Source organism: Mobula birostris, chromosome 16 (genome assembly GCF_030028105.1).
Source record: "Mobula birostris isolate sMobBir1 chromosome 16, sMobBir1.hap1, whole genome shotgun sequence".
Classification (NCBI taxonomy): Eukaryota; Metazoa; Chordata; class Chondrichthyes; order Myliobatiformes; family Myliobatidae; genus Mobula; species Mobula birostris.
In genome coordinates, this window is record NC_092385.1 from 17,870,141 (window position 1) to 17,889,258 (window position 19,118).

Sequence of the window (19,118 nt, forward strand, 5' to 3'; positions counted from 1 at the left end):
TACTGAAATTATCTTCAAGATGGTATTGTGTAAAACTCTTCCTGCCCTCTACCTCGTAAGGTTTTTTATAAAATCAAGCAATCTATGCATAGGCCATTCTGTTAGCTGAAAACCACCATGATTGGTTTAAACTTGTATTTGTTTGAACCTACTTTATTTTACTGTTTATTCAAGTAGAGCACAGGATGGATTCCACTGTATAAAATCTAAATCCGTTTTAATTGACCAAGTCATACCATGAAATTATCTGTTTGACATATCTAGAGCTTTGTTTTTGATGCCTGCACATTTTACTACAACTAATTGGATCAGTTTCAAACACATTTATCATAGTGAAGTCATAATTATTGCACCGACACACAATAGGAAATGATAGGGTCATCATGACATGAATTTGAATAGCAATATTAATTATGCAATTGGATGGAAATATGGGGTGGTCAGAAATCAATAAGCATCATGGTTTCCTTACAACAGTACCTGCAGGGATTATGAAAAATCAAGGCCAGAATAGCAGACTAAGGAATGAGGCAATATAAATGGGCCCAGAGCTGCAACAGCAAGCAAAGGAAAGATTGTGGACTGGTCATCCTTATACTGAAATAAATGTTTTTTTTAATCTTTCTTCAACTCAGGACTGAAAAGGTTAAATCTCAGTCCTCTTAAATCCTGTAAGATGTACCACTTACATGATGGCTTTCCTGTCCATGTGAAAGAAGAAGGTCTTTTACAAATCAGCCCATATTATAGGGCAACGGGTCAATTCAGAATCAGGTTGATTCTCACAGACATTAGTTGTGAAATTTGTTTTGTGGCAGCAGTACAGTGCAAGCATACCAGATTACAATATAAATAAAAGAATAGTGAGGTAGTGATCGTGGGTTCATGGACCATTCATATAACTGATGACAGAGGGGAAGAAGATGTTCCCAAAACATTGAGTGTGTGTCTTCAGTCTCCTGTACCTCTGCACTGACGGTCAGACTGAGAACAGGGCATGTCCCAGATAGTGACAGCCCTTAATAATAGATGCAACCTTCTTGAGACACCACCTTTTGAATTTGCCCTCCGTGGCGGGAAGGTGTGTTCCTGTGATGGATCTGGTTAAGTCTACAACCCTCTGAAGCCTCTTATGATGCTGTGTATTGGCACCTCAATACCAGGCGGTGATGCAATCTGTCAGAATGCACTCTATGGTACACTTGTAAAAATTTACTGGAATCTTTGCTGACATACAAAATCTCCTAAAATGCCTAACAAAGTATAGCCACTACTGTGCCTTCATTGTGACTGTGTTAATATGGTGGGCCCAAGATAAGTCCTCTGAGATGTTAATGCTTGAAAATGATCACCTTTTCCAAATTGGACCCCTCAATGAGGAATGGCCTGAGTTCTCCCGACTTCTTCCTGAAGTCCACTGTTACATAATTAGAACCATTAAGGGGCAGAGTTAGGTAACTTTGCAAATGACCAAGGTACAAAGAACATTCATGATTTATAACATGGAACATTAGCTAACTGAGGTAAATGAAATAAGGAAATCATTTAAGAAAAGAATCATGCAGGACATGCAGAATGACAGTAGGAATCTCGTCTGAGCCTAACAAGAAAAGCTACACATTCCTGTCATAAATGCCTTTCTTTGAGTCAGTAAGAACATTGGAACCTGTGTGTTTTGATGGGATATGTATGTAAGTCATAAGGACAAACTCATATTAACTAAAAGTTGCAAGAAATTGAGTTTTATTTGTCCAAAAATGCTCCAAAGACATGAAATGGATTTATGGATAATTTAAAACCCCAAAAATAGTGTGCGCATTTGAATCCATATCGAAGCCAATGACTGAAAAACAAAATGGGCACTAATTTCCTGTTGAAATAGTGCAATATGCAAATTTTTATTGCAAAACTGTCTCCTGATTATCAACAGGCTCCTGTCACAAACAAGAGAAAATCTGCAGATGCTGGAAATCCAAGACCTGCAGAAGGGTTTTGACCTGAAACTTGACAATACTCTTTTCCATAGATGCTGCCTGGCCTGCTGAGTTCCTCCAGCATTTTGTGTGTGTTGCTTGAACAAGCTCCTTATTGTTTACAGACATCCATTCATTAGTCTAGTTTGTGCAGTTTGGAAAATACACAAAATCACTTAGAAAAGTAGACATATTTTTACAATATTGTAAATTAGGTATTTCCTGTACCTGATAAAAGTGGCCATTGAGTCCGTGGTCTTCTGCTGCTGTAACCTGTCCACTTCAAGGTTCAACAAGTGCGTTCAGTGATGCTCTTCTGCATAGCACTGTAGTAACGTGTGGCTATATGAATCATGTTACCTTCCAGTCAGCTTGAACCAGTCTGACCATTCTCCTCTAACCACTCTCATTAACAAGGCGTTTTCACCCACAGAACTGCTACTTACAATGTTCCTTCTAATTTTTTTTCAGCTGCACAGACCAACCATTCCTCTGAGCAGGAAATTTTAACAAGGCCTGAAAAGTGCATGGCACTTTAAATATTTTTAGTAATACGCATATATAAATATTGAGAATGAAAATTGAAAAGACACATACTTTTGATCGTATTTATTTATTAATTAATTGAAGGGTATAATGAAATACAGTACGACAAAGAAAACCTTTCCTGTTTCATAATTTTTTTCTCTTCTGGCTCTATCACAAATCCATTATCAATAAACACGGTCCAGATTAATTTCACATTCAGATGAAAGCTACATGTTAATCCTCATCAGATCATTGAAACATCATTGTCATAAGCCAACTTGAAGTTGGTGATAAATCAGCATATGGGATTCAGCCCAGTACATCACGGGTAAAGCCCTCCCAACCATTTGGCACATCTATACGAAATACAGTCATAGGAAAGAGGAATCCATCATCAAAGATCCTCACCACCCAGGCCATGTCCTCTTCTCACAGCTGCCATCAGGTAGAAGGTACAACCAGATTCAAGAACAGTTACTACTCCACAACCATCAGACTCTTGACCAAAAGAGGATAACAGCACTCTCTTACCCATCCATTGAGATGCTCCCACAACTAATTATCCTGCTTCAAAGACTCTTTACCTCATTATCTAATGTTCTCATTATTTATTGCTATTTGTTTATATTTGCATTTGCACTTTGTTTTCTTCTGCACTCTGGTTGATCTTTCATTGATCCTTTTACAGTTACTATTCTGTATATTTGCTGGGTATGTACATAGGAAAATGAATCCCAGGGTCGTATATGGTGACATTTATGTACTTTGATAATAAAATTACTTTGAACTTGGTTGTGAATGTAGAATGTATGCTTATGATTGACTTTGCAGATGACAGGATAGTTAGTTGTTATGGGAGTAACAAGGAAGGTTGTCTAAGGTTACAGCAGGATATAGATCAGGTGGAAGGTTTGGTAGAACATTGGCAAATGGAATTCCAACAAGTGCAAGGTGGTACAGTTTGAGAATTCAAATAGGGTAGGATGTATACATGTAAATGGCAGGGTGTTTAGAAACATCGATAAAAAGAAGCAGCTTGGGGTTCAAGTTCATTAATCCTGAAAATGGTTATAGATGAATAGGATGGTGAACACAGCATATGGCATTCTTGCCTTATGTGTCAGGGCATGGAATAAAAGAATTGGATATTATGTTGTAGTTTTACAAAACACTAGCAAAACCAAACTTAGTGTGCAATTGTGTGTGATTCTGGTTGCAGCACAATAGTAAGGATACGCTGAAGAGAGAACAGAGTAGATTCACCAGGATGTTAGCTGGATTGAAAAACTTCAGTTATGGGGAGAGATTGGATAGACTCAGGTTTTATTCCCAGTAGTGAAGGAGGCTGTGGAGTGACCTGAAAGAAGCATATAAAATCTTGATGCATAGATAAGGGAGGTGGTCAAAATCTTTCTCCCATGGTAGGGTATGGTATCAAAATCAACAGAGCATAAATCTAAGGTGAGAGAGAGGGGTTATAATGGGGATTTGCGGGGCATGTTTTTCAAAGTAGAAGAGACTGATATCTTGAATGTATTGCCAGACTAGATGTTGAATCAGATACAATTACTACACTCAAGAGCTATTTTGAAAAAAAAATTCCTAATGGAATCATACGGGATTAATGTAGGTGGACAAAATCTCAACGTGGGTGTGGTAAGCCAAAGTGCTTGTTTCTGTGCCATATGACTATGACTCTCTGTTTTTCATTTCTATGACAATCACATTTGTAGAAATGATGTCAGCTTAACACTAGTCTTCAGGAAACATCTGGCTTTGACAATCTTTGTTTAAGAATCCATAGAAAAAGTGCTTGCAATTACATGGAGCCTTTCACTTCGGCCCTACACTGTTTCAACTGAATGATTTAAGTGTTAAGGGCCATTTGCCTAGCAAATGCAGCAGCGTTTTATAAACGGGAATTTAGTTCAACAACTAATGAATAGTTTGAAGCATTTTGGCTGCGTCAGATATTTGGGTATGTTTGCGGCCAACCAACTTTGCTGATGAATGCTCTAGGATTATTTAATAGGAGCTGTCTAGGATTTATTCGCAATGCAACCTGCAACATGCAACGGGACTGGCAGCTCAATGTTTTGGGGTTCCATTGTTTTAGACATGATAGAACAGGAGGAATTAAAGGGGAAGGGGTAGCATTACCAACCAGGTAAAATATCATGGCATTGCTCAGACAGGACAAGCTGCAGAGCTCGGATTCTGAGGCTACAAAGGTTGAACTAAGGGATAAGAAAGGGATGACTACATTATTGGGATTATATTATAGACTATTATAATCATTATAATATTATAATCTGCAGGATTTAGAGGAGCAAATTTGTAGAGAGATGGTAGACTGTTACAAGAAATATAAGCTTGTGATAGCAAGTGATTTTAACTTTCCCCATATTGACTGAGATTCCCACATTATTAGAGGGTTAGATGGGATAGAGCTTGTCAAATGTGTTCAGGAAAATTTCTTTAACCAGTACATCAAGATCCCAACTAGGGAGGGAGAGATACTAGATCTCCTATTAGAGAATGACACAGGGTAGGTGACAGTTTGTGTGGGGAAACACCATGCATCTAGTGGTCATAATGCCATAACTTTCAAAATAATTATGGAGAAGGATACGTCAGGTCCTCAGGTTGAGATCCTAATTGGAGAAAGGCCAATTTTGATGGTATCAGAAAACGATCTGGAACATATATTCTAGCAAAGGTGGCACTTGGTAAGTAGGAGGCCTTCAAAGGTGAAATTTTGAGAGTACGGAGTATGCATGTTCCTATATAATAAAAGACAAGGATAACAGGTTTAAGGACACTTGGTTTTCAAGAGATATTGAGGCCCTGGTTAAGAAGAAGGAGATGCACAACAGGTAAAGACAGGGAGGAACAAATGATGTACTTGAGGAGTATAAAAAATGCAAGAGAACACTTAAGGGAATCAGGAGGGCTAAAAGAAGACATGAGTTTCCTCTAGCAGGCAAGGTGAAGGAATATCCCAAGGGCTTCCACAGATATATTAAGACCAAAAGAATAGCAAGGGTCAAAATTGGTCATCTTGAAGATCAGCGAGGTCATCTATGCATTGAGCTGAAAGAGATGGCTGAGATCTTAAATGGATATTTTGCATCTCTATGCACTCAGGAGATGTACTCAGAATCTAGAGAAGTGAGGCAAAACAGAAGGGAGGTCATAGACAGTACACAAATTACAGACAAGGAGGTGTTTGCTGTCTTGAGGTAAATTAGCGTGGATATATCCTCAGGGTCTGACAATTTGTTCCCTCAGACCTTGTGGAAGGCAAGTGCGAAAAATGCAAGTGTCCTAGCAGAGATATTTTTATCATCCTTAGGCATAGGTGAGGTGCCAGAGGATTGAAGGATAGCTAATGTTATTCCTGACGAAGGGTCTCAGCCCGAAACGTCGCCCGTACCTCTTCCTATAGATGCTGCCTGGCCTGCTGCGTTCACCAGCAACTTTGATGTGTGTTGCTTGAATTTCCAGCATCTGCAGAATTCCTCGTGTTAATGTTATTCCGTTGTTTAAGAAAGACTCAAAGGATAAGCTGGGAAATCATAGGCCAGCGAGACTGAATTCAGTAGTGAGAAAGTTTCTAAGGGAATGAATATAGAAGTACTTGGATAGACAGAGACTGTTTAGGGATAGTCTACATGGCTTTGTGTGTGTTAGGTCATGTCTAACCAATCTTATAGAGTTGTTTGAGAAAGTTACCAGGAAAGTTGGTGAAGGCAAGGCAGTGACTGTCCTATCTAGGAGGTTGGTCAAGAAGATTTAGTTGCTTAGCATTCAGGATAAGGTCATAAATTGGATTAGACATTAGCTTCGCGGGAGAAGAGTGGTAGTAAATGGTTGCCTCTCTGACTGGAAGCCTGTAACTGGTAGTATGTCACAGGGATCGGTGCTGGATCTGTTGTTGTTTGACATCTACATCAATGATCTGGATAATAATGTAGGAAACTGGATGAGCAAATATGTGGATGACACCAAGATTGAAGGTGTAGCAGACAGCAAGGAAGGCTATCAAAGCTTGCAGCAGGATCTGGATCAACGGGAAAGTGGGCTGAGAAATGGCAAATGGAATTGTTAAAAACTAATTTGGAATATTGTGTGCAGTTCAGGTCACCTACCTACAGGAAAGATATGAATCAGATTGAAAGTGTGCAGAGAAAGTTTATAAGTACATTGCCAGCACTTGAGGACCTGAGTTATAAGGAAAGGTTGAATAGGTTAGGAATTTATTCCCCAGAGCATAGGAGAATGAGGGGAGATTTGATAGTGGTATACTAAATTATGAGGGGTATAGATAGGGTAAATGTAAGCAGGCTTTTTCCACTGATGTTGGGTGAAACTACAATGAGAGTCATGGGTTAAAAGTGAAAGATTAAATGTTTAAGGGTAACATGAGGGGGAACACCTTCACTCAGAGTGTGATGAAAGTATAGAATGAGCTGCCAGCAGGTAGATGCAGGTTCAATTACAACATTTAAAGAGTAATTTGGATAGGTACATGAATGGGAGTTGTATGGAGGCTATGGTCCAGGTGCAGGTCAATGAGGCTAGGCAGATTAATATTTCGGCATGGACTAGATGGGCCAAAGGACCTATTCCTGTGTTGTAGTGTTCTATGACTCTCTGACTATCTTTTTTATTTAGAATCCTATTGAAAAACTGCATTTGGAATTAGGGCTATACTGTGTCAATAATTTAAAGGAGAACAGTGCCAGATATATCAGATACAGGAGTGATTAAACTGAATTCAAAGAGAAGATCAACTCAAAAAACCAGTCCAGAGAGAATAGCATTGAACACCTTGTACTGAAATAATTAAGTGATTTATGCCAATCATCGACAGATAAGGTATCAAATCATAATAATTTACAGGAAATTTCCCCATTTCAGGAGAATTTGGGGTCAAACACAGATTAGTTCAAAAAGATTAAAAACTTAAAGAAGATCCAGAATTTATAACCAAAATAGAAATTACAGAGAAAAATATACAATTAAACATTTTTGAAGCAGTTTTTAAAAAAGAGATACATGAAACTGAGTCTCAATATAAAGTTCAAAGTAAATTTATTATCAAAGTACATATATGTCAGCATATACAACCCTAAGATACATTTTCTTGCAGGCATACTCAATAAGTTGATAATAGAATCAATGAAATATTACACCAACTGAGCTTTCAACCAGTGTGCAAAAGACAACAAACTGCACGTATAAAAAGTAAAAACATAATAATAAATAAATAAATAAACAATAAGTATCGAGAACATGAGATGAAGAGACCTTGAAAGTGAGTCCATTTGTTGTGGAATATTTCAGTGGTGGGGCAAGTGACATTGACTAAAGTTATCCCCATTGATTCAAGAGCCAGATATGATCAGATCATGTGTAAAATATGTTCTAGAAACCTGCCCAGTTGAAGTTTTCTGCCTTTACAAGCATCATCATTTGGCCACATTCACAATTATGAGCTAATAGTGTCTCCTACAGTTTAGCCAGACTCCAAGTTTTGGATTATATATTATTCTATGTATCAGATGTGCAGCAACATAGTAAATGGAATTTGTCAACTTTGTTATTTTCTACAATCTCTGAGCACCAAAATACACAGATATTCTTTGAAGATATATAATAAATGACAAATTGGAAGTGTACTATAAACCAAATAAACAAAACAATGCAATCAAATGAAAAAGATAAGAACATTCGCATTCAGTCAGAGCCAAAAGGCCCCTGTTTCACCATTACTTCATATGTATAATTCAGCCAACTAAAAGTCAAAGTGATGGACTCATTCCAAACTGTGTTCAATTTGCTGGCCCCAAATTAATACTACACACACGAATAAAATGAGCAACTCTGCAGCTAGGAATATATATTTTGCACATTTGAGACATTTTTTCAGGAGGACATCATCACATTTGTTTCAAATTTAAGTCCATTCAACTGCAAGCTGCACTTCATACAGGCATTTTTTCCATCCAAAAAAACCCCATTTTTTAATCAATGCCAATCATTAGAAATATGTGAAATGTTGAAATTTCACAAAGCTGGAACAAATGACATCCCATCATTTCTTTTAGGCAGAGTACCATGACTCATCACCTCAAACTTCATAAATTTTGACAAACATAACAGCAGCCTTGCCTCTTTGTGACCAGTCTACTTCTCACTCAATTGTACACACTGCAGAATAAAAGTTGACTGCCAGCTACTTACACCACAGCATTGTATATTAGCTAATTCATGATCAGAATATGTTCTATGACCACCTATGCTCATGAATTCAAGCACAATTTTTTCAGTATTTGTGGTAAATTAATCATATTTCCAAATGCAATTAGGGCAGAAGTGTCCACATTGAACCTCATCAGACCATGAAATAACATCAAATTGAGGTACATGTTCATTTTTAAAATTCAAAATAATTAACAATATGTTAACTTTTCTGGCAATGGCAGCTTTGTCTGCCTACAAACAACATTCAAGGAGCTCTTCAGAATCCAGGACAAAGCAATTTGCTTGACAGGCAACACATCCTCAAGTCTCTACATCTATTTCTTCTGTCACCACTGTAGAACAGCTGTGGTGTGTGTCATTTTCAAAACACACTGTCGATCTCTGCCTATTTAGCATGCACCCAAGTCAAAACCCCAGCCATGAAAACTTAAGGAGCAGCAGACATGTGGGAATAGTACACCATCCTGATTTAGAAACATAGAAAACCTACAGCACAATACAGGCCCTTCGGCCCACAATACTGTGTCGAACATGTCCTTACTTTAGAAATTACCTAGGGTTACACATAGCCCTCTATTTTTCTAAGCTCCATGTACCCATCCAGGAGTCTCTTAAAAGACCCTACCGTATCTGCCTCCACCACCGTTGCCAGCAGCCTATTCCACGCACTTACCACTCTCTGCGTAAAAAACTTACCCCTAACATCTCCTCTATACCTACCTCCAAGCACCATAAAACTGTGCCCTCTCGTGTTAGCCATTTCAGCCCTGATTTGAAATTACATTACTGCTCCTGCAAAATTACAGAAACTAAGCCCTTACCTAAAAAGATAAATTTTGCTATCTTTCATAACTGTCCTCCCTCCTTAGGGGTGCAGATCTACAGCTATGTTACTTTTGAGATTCCAGGCCTGTCAGCTTTTGACTGAACACTAAACTGACCTGCAGCGATAGATGATAAATGCAAACCCTGCCAGTAAGCAAATAAAATGTTGTTTGGCCATGTTTTAATTGTACAGAGTCCTAAACGTTGATTACTGTTCCATAATCTCTCTGGCCCAAAGAAACATATTTAGAGCACAGGGCAGGCTATTTCCTCAATTGAAATAATAAGAAAAACTTACAATACATGTCTAGTCATTATTCTGCCTCTTAGAAAATGATTAAAATATTGGTTAAAAACCATGTCAGTTCCTGGTTTGTTGCCAGTGTGAATTCTTCAATGTTCAGCTTGCTTAATCGCCTCATTATTTCCAGACCCAGGAGGTTGGTTACAATACCAGACAGTAACCAGTCTCAGGAGAATATAAATACAAGCTACATGAACCACTCTGTTTACAGTTTCTTAATGCAGCTATTTGCTATTATTCTGCCACCAACAAAATCTGGACTAATGTTAGAATCACACCAACTTTTAACAAACAAAGTTTGGTAGGTCCATTGATCATCACAAAACTGAACAAAAATTGCAGTGCAGTAACAAAAGGTTGCTGAGATCATTGCATTCTTTTCAATATGAATTGACTCTATAAAAAGCAGTAGGGTAGCATGTAATGCAAATCGAAAAACAGGACGTACTACTATCAACATAAATCCTATGCTTATATATTCTGACAGGCAAATTGATATTAATTAACAACTTGAGCTTCAAAAGAGTATAATTGGCCCAGATGCCTTTGCCAATATTAAAATGCAGCAGGTTTCATTGCTGTAAATTAATGATTAAATCAAGAAATTGAAGAAAAATAGCAGAGGTTGGAGTCCACTAGAAAAGCTAAGTAAAATGATTTGATTAAGTTTTCATCAAAATACTCAAGATTAAAATTTAAAAGAGGGACTTACTGTGATTCCTCCCAAATTCCAGTCCTGAACTGGATTTTGCCATTACTCATATAAGTATATCCTGCACATTTTTAACCATAAATTGCATTCAAAACTAATACATGCATAAAACAACTATCAAGGAGCAAGAAGTAATATGACAATGCAGTCTCCACCCTTAATAAAATCCTCCTGGTGACAAATTCGGATTAAAATCGTGTAAAAAAATTCAAATCAGATGCCCATATTCCAAATGGATATATATATCTTTCATATCACATTACCTGAACAAAAATTCTGTGTCGTGCCTTTTGAATAACTAAGGAAGAGATCAAATGCTATCCCAATGACATAGGACCATTCTGACATCACAACTGCTATTATTTTAGCAAGTCAAGAGTGACATGACATAAAAAACCTGAACTTCACCACAGTATTTATTAAATCCCTTTTTTTCCTAGGAGTTGTTTGAATATGAACGAGTGCAGCTTTATAGACACCAGGTGCCATGTTTTGTCAAATGTGAAACATGAACAACGATGTTGCCCATTCTTGAGAGCAACATCATTTTTCATGCTTCAGATTTGACAAAAGATCTTAGAACAGTTTTATTAAATTGTCAACAGCATCAAAGCAGAACCTATCCCTAGATTACAGGATCTTTATTTTGCAGATTTTTATTCTGACCTGACCAGCTCACAGAAGAGAATAATATTGAGCCTAGGGATGCTTAAATTGAGATTAGCGAATTTAGTTCAAACTAGAAATCAGCAAATAGCAAGCCAGAAGTTTTTAAGAACCAAAATAGATCTTGCTAAAATGGGACCACTATTTGCAAATTGAGCAGCAACTCCACCCATGAAAAGCCTTATCTAATCTGTAAGCACAAGACCATTTTGCTGCTAAAATTGCCTGACTTGGATGAAGTTTTTGGATTTTAAATTTGTGAAAATCAATTAACTATACAGACACTTGGAAATGGAAATAAAAAAATTAACACGTTGAGCACTCTGAACATACTCTTTTTTGTAGCCTTGAAGGTTTACACAGCCTGAAGTATGTCCTTGCCTATGCGAGTTTTTAAACTCTGAGGTTTTAAAATATATAAATCTCTATAAAAGTCAGTAAGATTTATTCCATTGTTTATAGTCTCTAAATCATTTTTTAAAAGTTAAAATAAAACTGGGTAACAATTAAAACACTCAGGTAACTAAAAGTGTTGAAGAAAATCAAAAGAGTAAAACTGTATGTTTTTAACCTTGATATCCCTTCAATCCCCATTGAAATCAAAGGAGCTGTTGATCTTGCACTGGGTTTTGGAGGATTCAAGAACTGACTCAGTTGTTTAAATGCTGGGCAATCTTAGGAAATTCAGAACTTCTGTCTTTGACTGTAGAAGTTTTGAATACTTTTGGCATTTAAACTTATAAATATCTACTGTCCTACTTAGAGCCACTATCATTTACTCGTAAAATCTGGTACCAACAGTGTATCTGCATCCTCTTAAAAACTTTTCAATCAAAACTGGTAATTAATCTTCAAATATCACTGCTTACACTATGTATAATGCCTTATGTTTTAGATTTCCACCTGATGTTTTAGACTACCAACTTATTTTGAGAGGAAAAAAACTTTTGAAAGTCTTCAAATTATTGAATATACATACAATTCTGCCCCAGTAAATAAATAAACGTAAAGCATGTCATACCTGATCGTCCGCACAGAGATACAGTATTTCCACATTAGATTCCACATGTTTTTGGAATTGCCAATTTGGTCATTTTATTTCTTCAGATCATGGAGTTTTACAGTTGCAGCAGAGTAAAAGGCAGCTTTCAAAAGCAAGAAAATTATTTCCTGGTGCTGCCAGCAGGCAGTAAATGACTCACAGGCATTTAACAATTTCCATCTCAACTTATTTAAGCCTCAAGAGAACGTTGTTAATATTTTTCCAAGATTTTGTTTGCCACTGTACTTTCCAACATTGCTGTGTTTGCCTGATAAATATTTTGTTGATTGTTGAAAGAAAAAGAATAACTAAGACGTATGATGCTCACAATTACCAAGTAAGGTAAAAGTCTAAACAACCCTATGTGATTTGACAGTCGAGTTCAGCACTGGATAAGATTGGTTGGGCCCCTGAATATTACTTACCAGAAGACAGCAAGTAATCAACAACACACCCCAAATCATCTGGTATGGGCTGCTTAAGCTCTCCGCTGTCTGCTAAGATTTTTTTTAAACTTGTCTAGTATAATAAAACATTTCATATGGAATTAGTGATGAATGGATCTGTGTATCTTCCCTGTAAAACATTTGGCAAGAAACTACAAAGTGTGGTTTTTAAAATGGTTTATTCAGTGAAGTCACCGCTTGAAAATTATAAAATTCAGAACTCCAGAAATGAAAACTTTTGTACTGCAAATTTTACATCAAATTAAATACTGTATCTAAATCGAGAAGCATTTTGTTCGGCTATTCTTTGAGGAAAACTTAGCCAATAATACTTAAACAAGGACTGGGTTAGGCAAAATTCTAGAGTATTAATTTTCAAAGCACATTCTTCAGAAGGCCTAGAGGAGTTGCAAAATTTCCAAAATAAAACTGAAAATACTTATTCTTTCTATTTAAAATGGTTTTGAATTCCTGGTACTTCTAAACCTATTTAGAGCTTATTAAGGTTAGAACAAAGAACAGTACAGCATATGAATAGGCCATTTGGCCCACAATGTATGTGCCCACTAAAACACCAATTCAAACTAATCACTCCTGCCCATGCCCAACCATTCTCTACCTTCTCACGTGCCTGTCTAAATGCTTCTTAAATGTTGCTATTGTATATGCTTCTACCATTTTTCCTAGCAGTGCATTCCAAGCACACACCATTCTGTGTAAAAAAGCTGAGCTCATAAATCTCCTTTAAACTTTCCACCTCACACTTTAAAACTATGTGCTCTAGTATTTCACTTTTCCATCCTGGGAAAAAGATAACATCTACCCCATCTAGGGTTCTTACAATTGTTATCACTCTTCTACCAGGTTCACCTTTAGCTTATGACACTCCGGAGAAAATGATGCAAATTTGTCCAACCTCTCCTTCTATGTAATACTGAATAATCCAGCTAATTTCTTGGATTACAGAGTAATCTATACTCACTCAAGAACCTCTGCACCTCTCCTGTAATGTGGAGTCCAGAGCTGTACCCAATATGCCAAATATGTCTTAACCCGTTGTATATAGCTGCAGCATGACCTTCTGAATATTATACTCAGTATCTTGACTAATGAAGGCAAGTGTGCCATGCACCGTCTTTGCCACCCTACGTACTTGTGTTGCTACTTATTGGCTGCTCCATACACCAGTGCTCCTAAAGATCCCGCCATTTACTGTACGTTCTCCTCTTGCCTTAAGCTTCCCAAAATGTAACATCTCAAACTTACCAAAATTAAACTTTCTCTGAGCATATTTATTTATTTTATTTACGTACATTACAGAACAGCCCACCAGACAATTTACAATGACCAATTAACCTACCAACTAGTACAGTACATCTCTGGAACGTGCAGGGAACCAGAGCACCCAGAGGAAACCACTACACTTGCGGGAAGGACGTACAAATATCTTACAGACTGCACAGGAATTGAACAAATCCTGACACCCTGTGCTGTAATAGCATCAAGCTAACCACTATGCCACCATGATGCCCAACTGGTCTATGTCCCACTGAAGCCCCTGGTAACCTCTGTCACTAACCACAATTCCATCAATACTTGTATTGTCTGAAAAGGTCCCAATGACTCCAACAATATTTTTGTTATATCCTCAAATAATCCTCAGTGGATAGACGGGAACAGATTGACATTATTTACTTGGATTTCAGAAGGCATTCAATAAGGTGCTGCATAAAATCTCTATGCATAGAGTTGGGGGTGATGTATTAGCATGGATAGAGGATTGGTTCACTAATAGAAAGCAGAGAGTTAGATACATGGGTGTTACTGTGGTTGGCAATCAGTGGTGAGCGATGTGCCGCAGGGGTTGGTGCTGCGCCCGCAGCTGTTCATGATATACATTAATGATCTGGAAGAGGGGACTGAATGCAGTGTATCTAAGTTTGCTGATGATATTAAATTGAGTGGAGAAGCAAATTGTACAGAAGATACAGAGAGTCTGTAGAGAGATATAGATAGGTTAAGTGCGTGGGCAAGGGTCTGGCAGATGGAGTACAAAGTTGGTAAATATGAGGTCATCCACTTTGGAAGGAAAAATGGAAGAGCAGATTATTATTTAAAAGGTAAAAAGTTGCAGCATGCTGCTGTGCAGAGGGACTTTTGTGCATGAATCACAAAAGGTTGGTTTGCAGATGCAGCAGGCTATCAAGAATGTTGGCTTTCATTGCTAGAGGGATTGAATTTAAGAGCAGGGAGGTTATGCTGCAACTGTACAGGGAACTGGTGAGGCTGCACCTGGAGTACTGTGAGCAGTTCTGGTCTCCTAACCTGAAGAAGGACAGACTGACTTTGCAGGTGGAGCCCAGAGGACGTTCACCAGGTTAATTCCAGAGATGAGGGGGTTAGACTATAAGCAGAGATTGAGTCACCTGGGACTGTACTTGCTGGAATTCAAAAGACTGAGAGGAGATCTTATAGGAACATAAAATTATGAAAGGGATAGATAAGATAGAGGCAGGAAAGTTGTTTCCACTGGTGGGTGAGACTAGAACTACGGGACATGGCCTCAAGATTCAGGGGAGTCGATTTAGGAGTAGATGAGGAGGAACTGCTTTTCTCTGAGAGTGGTGAATGTGGAATTCTCCGCCCAATGAAGCAGTGGAGGCTACCTGAGTAAATATGTTTAAAACAAGATTGGATAGATTTTTGCATAGGAGGGGAATTAAGGGTTATGGGGAAAAGGCAGGTAGGTGGAGATGAGACAGTGGCCAGATCAGCCATGATCTTCTTGAACAGCAGAGCAGGCTAGACAGGCCAGATGGCTTCTTCCTGCTCCTATTTCTAATGTTCTTATATTTTCATCCAAATCATTTATATACATCACAAAGGAAGGTTGCAGAATTGATCCTTATTGAACACCACAGGTCACTGTCCTCCAGTTAGAATTACACAGCTCCTCAACATTTTTCTGTCTTCCATGTCCAAGCCAATTTTGAATCCAATCTACCAAGTTTCCATGTATCTTATGTCCCATAATGTTCAGGATCAGCCTAGCATGTGGGACCTTGTTGAATACTTCACTAAACTTTATTTGTACAATATCCACTGCCTTCCCATCATCTATTATCTTTGTCACCTCCTCAAAAAACTCAATCAGACTTTGATGTGGCCTCTCCTGGAAAAGGCCCATTGACTGTCCTGAACAAGTCTATATGCAAATACATCCTATCCCTCAGAATTTTGTTGAATAATTTCCCTAATCCCATATGCCTATATCCTACCATGTGCCTGCCTTAATGTCTTTTAAATGTTGTTACTTATAGGTATCTACCACTTCCCCAGTGATGCAAGGCTCACCAGCCTACAATTTCCAGGAAATTCTATTGCATTTTAACTTTAGGAATCAAAAACTCAATCTTTTATGGAGGCTGAGAGCATGTCAGCATATTGAATATTTATTAACTATCCTCACTAAATATGCCAATTTCACAACAAAGAAAGTGATAGTAGAAAAGTTATTTTATGATAAAAGCTGAGGAGGAGAGATAAAAGTGTGATCAGCTTTATCAAGTACCATAAAATTACTCTTTCCAGCTGCCCAAGGCAACAAGACTATTCAGTCTGGGGAAAACAAGAACATCTTTTCAAAAACACCTTCTGGTCTCTGATCCTCAGGCAATTTCATAACCACTGAGCCACTGCCTTTTTAACTTTATGTGATTTTTCCCAAGTTTAATATGTAGTACTTCATTAAATACCTTTTTGAAAGTCCATGCACCAAACATTACTTACATTACTCTTGTGAACCCTTAAGGCCTTAAAGAATTCAAACAAATTCAGCAAATAAGCAAGTCAAACTCACTTTTACAAAATACTAGCTACACTGATGAGTAGTGTGATGCAGCAACTTCTGAGCATAATTTATGATTTCAAGAGATTTTAGAAAGTGCAGACAGATTCATAGAAACATAGAAAATAGGTGCAGGAGTAGGCCATTCGGCCCTTCAAGCCTGCACCGCCATTCATTATGATCATGGCTGATCATCCAACTCAGAACCCCGCCCCAGCTTTCCCTCCATACCCCCTGACCCCCGTAGCCACAAGGGCCATATCTAACTCAAATTCATTACATAAAACCAGAGTTCAACAATTATTCACTTTCTGTAACTGAAAACAAAAGCACAGCTGTTCTTCTTGGAGGTGTTTAGAATTACACAACTGGAAGATATTTAGAAAGCTCAGAGCAGATACACTGCTGAGGTTCTGGCTAAGAATGATCGAACAGCCTTTAAGAGAGGGTAAAGTTCTGCAGCCAGCTGTACCTCCTGTCAAAGCCATGAATCTCTATTTACATTTTTCTAAAGTCCGATGTCTAATTTAAAATAAATAAATAAACTATGATAAACTGAAGAATTATTTAGACACATTAAAACAAATCTGAAAGAAATATATTAATTTATTATTTTCCCCTTCAACATCGACAAGAGAGCTGGTCATTTATTTCAGAAAGGGCGGGGGGGAGGGAGGGTTGGGGTGGTGCAAATGCTCCTGTCTACATCAATGGTGGTGAGTTTGAGAGCTTCAAAGCTCCTAGTCATGGACATTATCAATAGCTATCCTGGTCTAACCACATTGATGCCATGGCCAACAAAGCTCACCAATGCCTCTAACTTCTCAGGAAGCTAAAGAAATTTGACATGTCCCTATTGACCCTCACCAATCTTTATCAATGCACCATAATAAGCATTCTGTCTAGGTGCATAACAATTTGGTATGGCAGCTGTCTGCACATGACCACAAGAAATTGCAGCAAGCTGTAGACATAGCTCAGCATTTCACAGCAACCAGCCTCCCCTCTATGGGCTCCATCTATACTTCTCACTGCCTGAATAAAGCAGCCAGCATAATCAACAACCACATCTACCTCAAACATTCTCTCTTCTCCTCCCTCCGACTGGGCAGAAGATACAAAAGCCTGAAAGCACAACAACCAGGCTCAACGATAGCTTCTATCCCACTGTTATCAGATTCTTAAACGGACCCTTGTATAAGATGGACTTTTGACTTCACAGTCCACTGTAGTAATATTGGTAGTGCTCTAATTTGTTCTGCATTTCATTTAAATATGTAATTTTTTATTCAGTTCAACAGTAGCTCATCTTTTTTTAAACTATTTCCATGAATCTTTAGCTAACTGGGGCAGCTGATTAATTGGACCAAAATGTACTGGTTCTGATATGTCCCAATTATCTGGAATTCACTTTATACAGTTTTAAATGCATTAAGTTAAACAAAATTATGTCACCTTATTGTTAAAAGTAAATTTTACTTGGTTATCTCAGTTCAGGAGAGAAATGCAAATTTCTTTAACATCTGTCGGACGATGCTGAGGATGTTCTATGAGTCTGTGGTGGCCAGTGCGATCATGTTTGCTGTTGTGTGTTGGGGCAGTAGGCTGAGGTTAGCAGACACCAACAGAATCAACAAATTCATTCGTAAAGCCAGTGATGTTGTGGGGATGGAACTGGACTCTCTGACGGTGGTGTCTGAAAAGAGGATGCTTCCAAGTAGCATGCCATCTTGGACAATGTCTCCCATTCACTACATAATGTACTGGTTGGGCACAGGAGTACATTCAGCCAGAGACTCATTCCACCGAGATGCAACACAGAGCGTCATAGGAAGTCATTCCTACCCGTGGTCATCAAACTTTACAACTCCTCCCTTGGAGGGTCAGACACCCTGAGCCAATAGGCTGGTCCTGGACCTATTTCCTAGCATAATTTACATATTACTATTTAATTATTTATGGTTGTATTACTATTTAATTATTTATGGTGCAACTGTAACGAAAACCAATTTCCCCCAGGATCAATAAAGTATGACTATGACTATGAAATTAAAATAACATTTCTTTCACCTTGTAAATTAATGACACCAAATGTCACAAATACAATTACTGAATTTCAAGTACAACATGCAACTCAAAATGATTAAAGTTAAAATAACAAACAAGAGAAAATCTGCAGATGCTGGAAATCCAAGCAACACACACAAAATGCTGGAAGTACCTAGCAGGCCAGGCAGCATCTATGGAAAAGAGTACAGTCGATGTTTCGGGCCGAGATCCTTCATCATAAGCTATATTTCCCCTTTTAAAATGATTTTGAGAGAAAATGCTATTACTTTCAGCAGACATAATGCAATATTTCTTTGATTGTCAGGTTGTGCACCTGTCACTGCCCACTGTTTTCTTGAATGGCTTTGCCTTTTCATGCAGAATTCAAAACGAGTCAGAATAAATGGCATTTAAAATTTTGGGAAACATTTATTTGCCATTTAGACTGTAGCAAAT

At 38.0% G+C, this 19,118-nt stretch overlaps 1 protein-coding gene across 3 annotated transcripts in view; it reads right to left on the bottom strand.

Annotated features, from left to right (window-relative positions):
• Nucleotides 1-19,118, bottom strand: part of iqsec1b (IQ motif and Sec7 domain ArfGEF 1b) — a 539,720-nt gene that overhangs the window by 168,334 nt on the left and 352,268 nt on the right. The window contains exon 1 of one of the 3 annotated variants that reach the window (XM_072280361.1): nt 12,300-12,585. The exons of the other annotated variants lie outside the window; for them this stretch is intronic. Within the exon in view, the coding sequence (XP_072136462.1) occupies nt 12,300-12,346 (47 nt within the window). The 5' untranslated portion in view covers nt 12,347-12,585. Of the gene's footprint in view, nt 1-12,299; nt 12,586-19,118 lie in introns of those variants that run through there. 3 annotated transcript variants of the gene reach the window in all.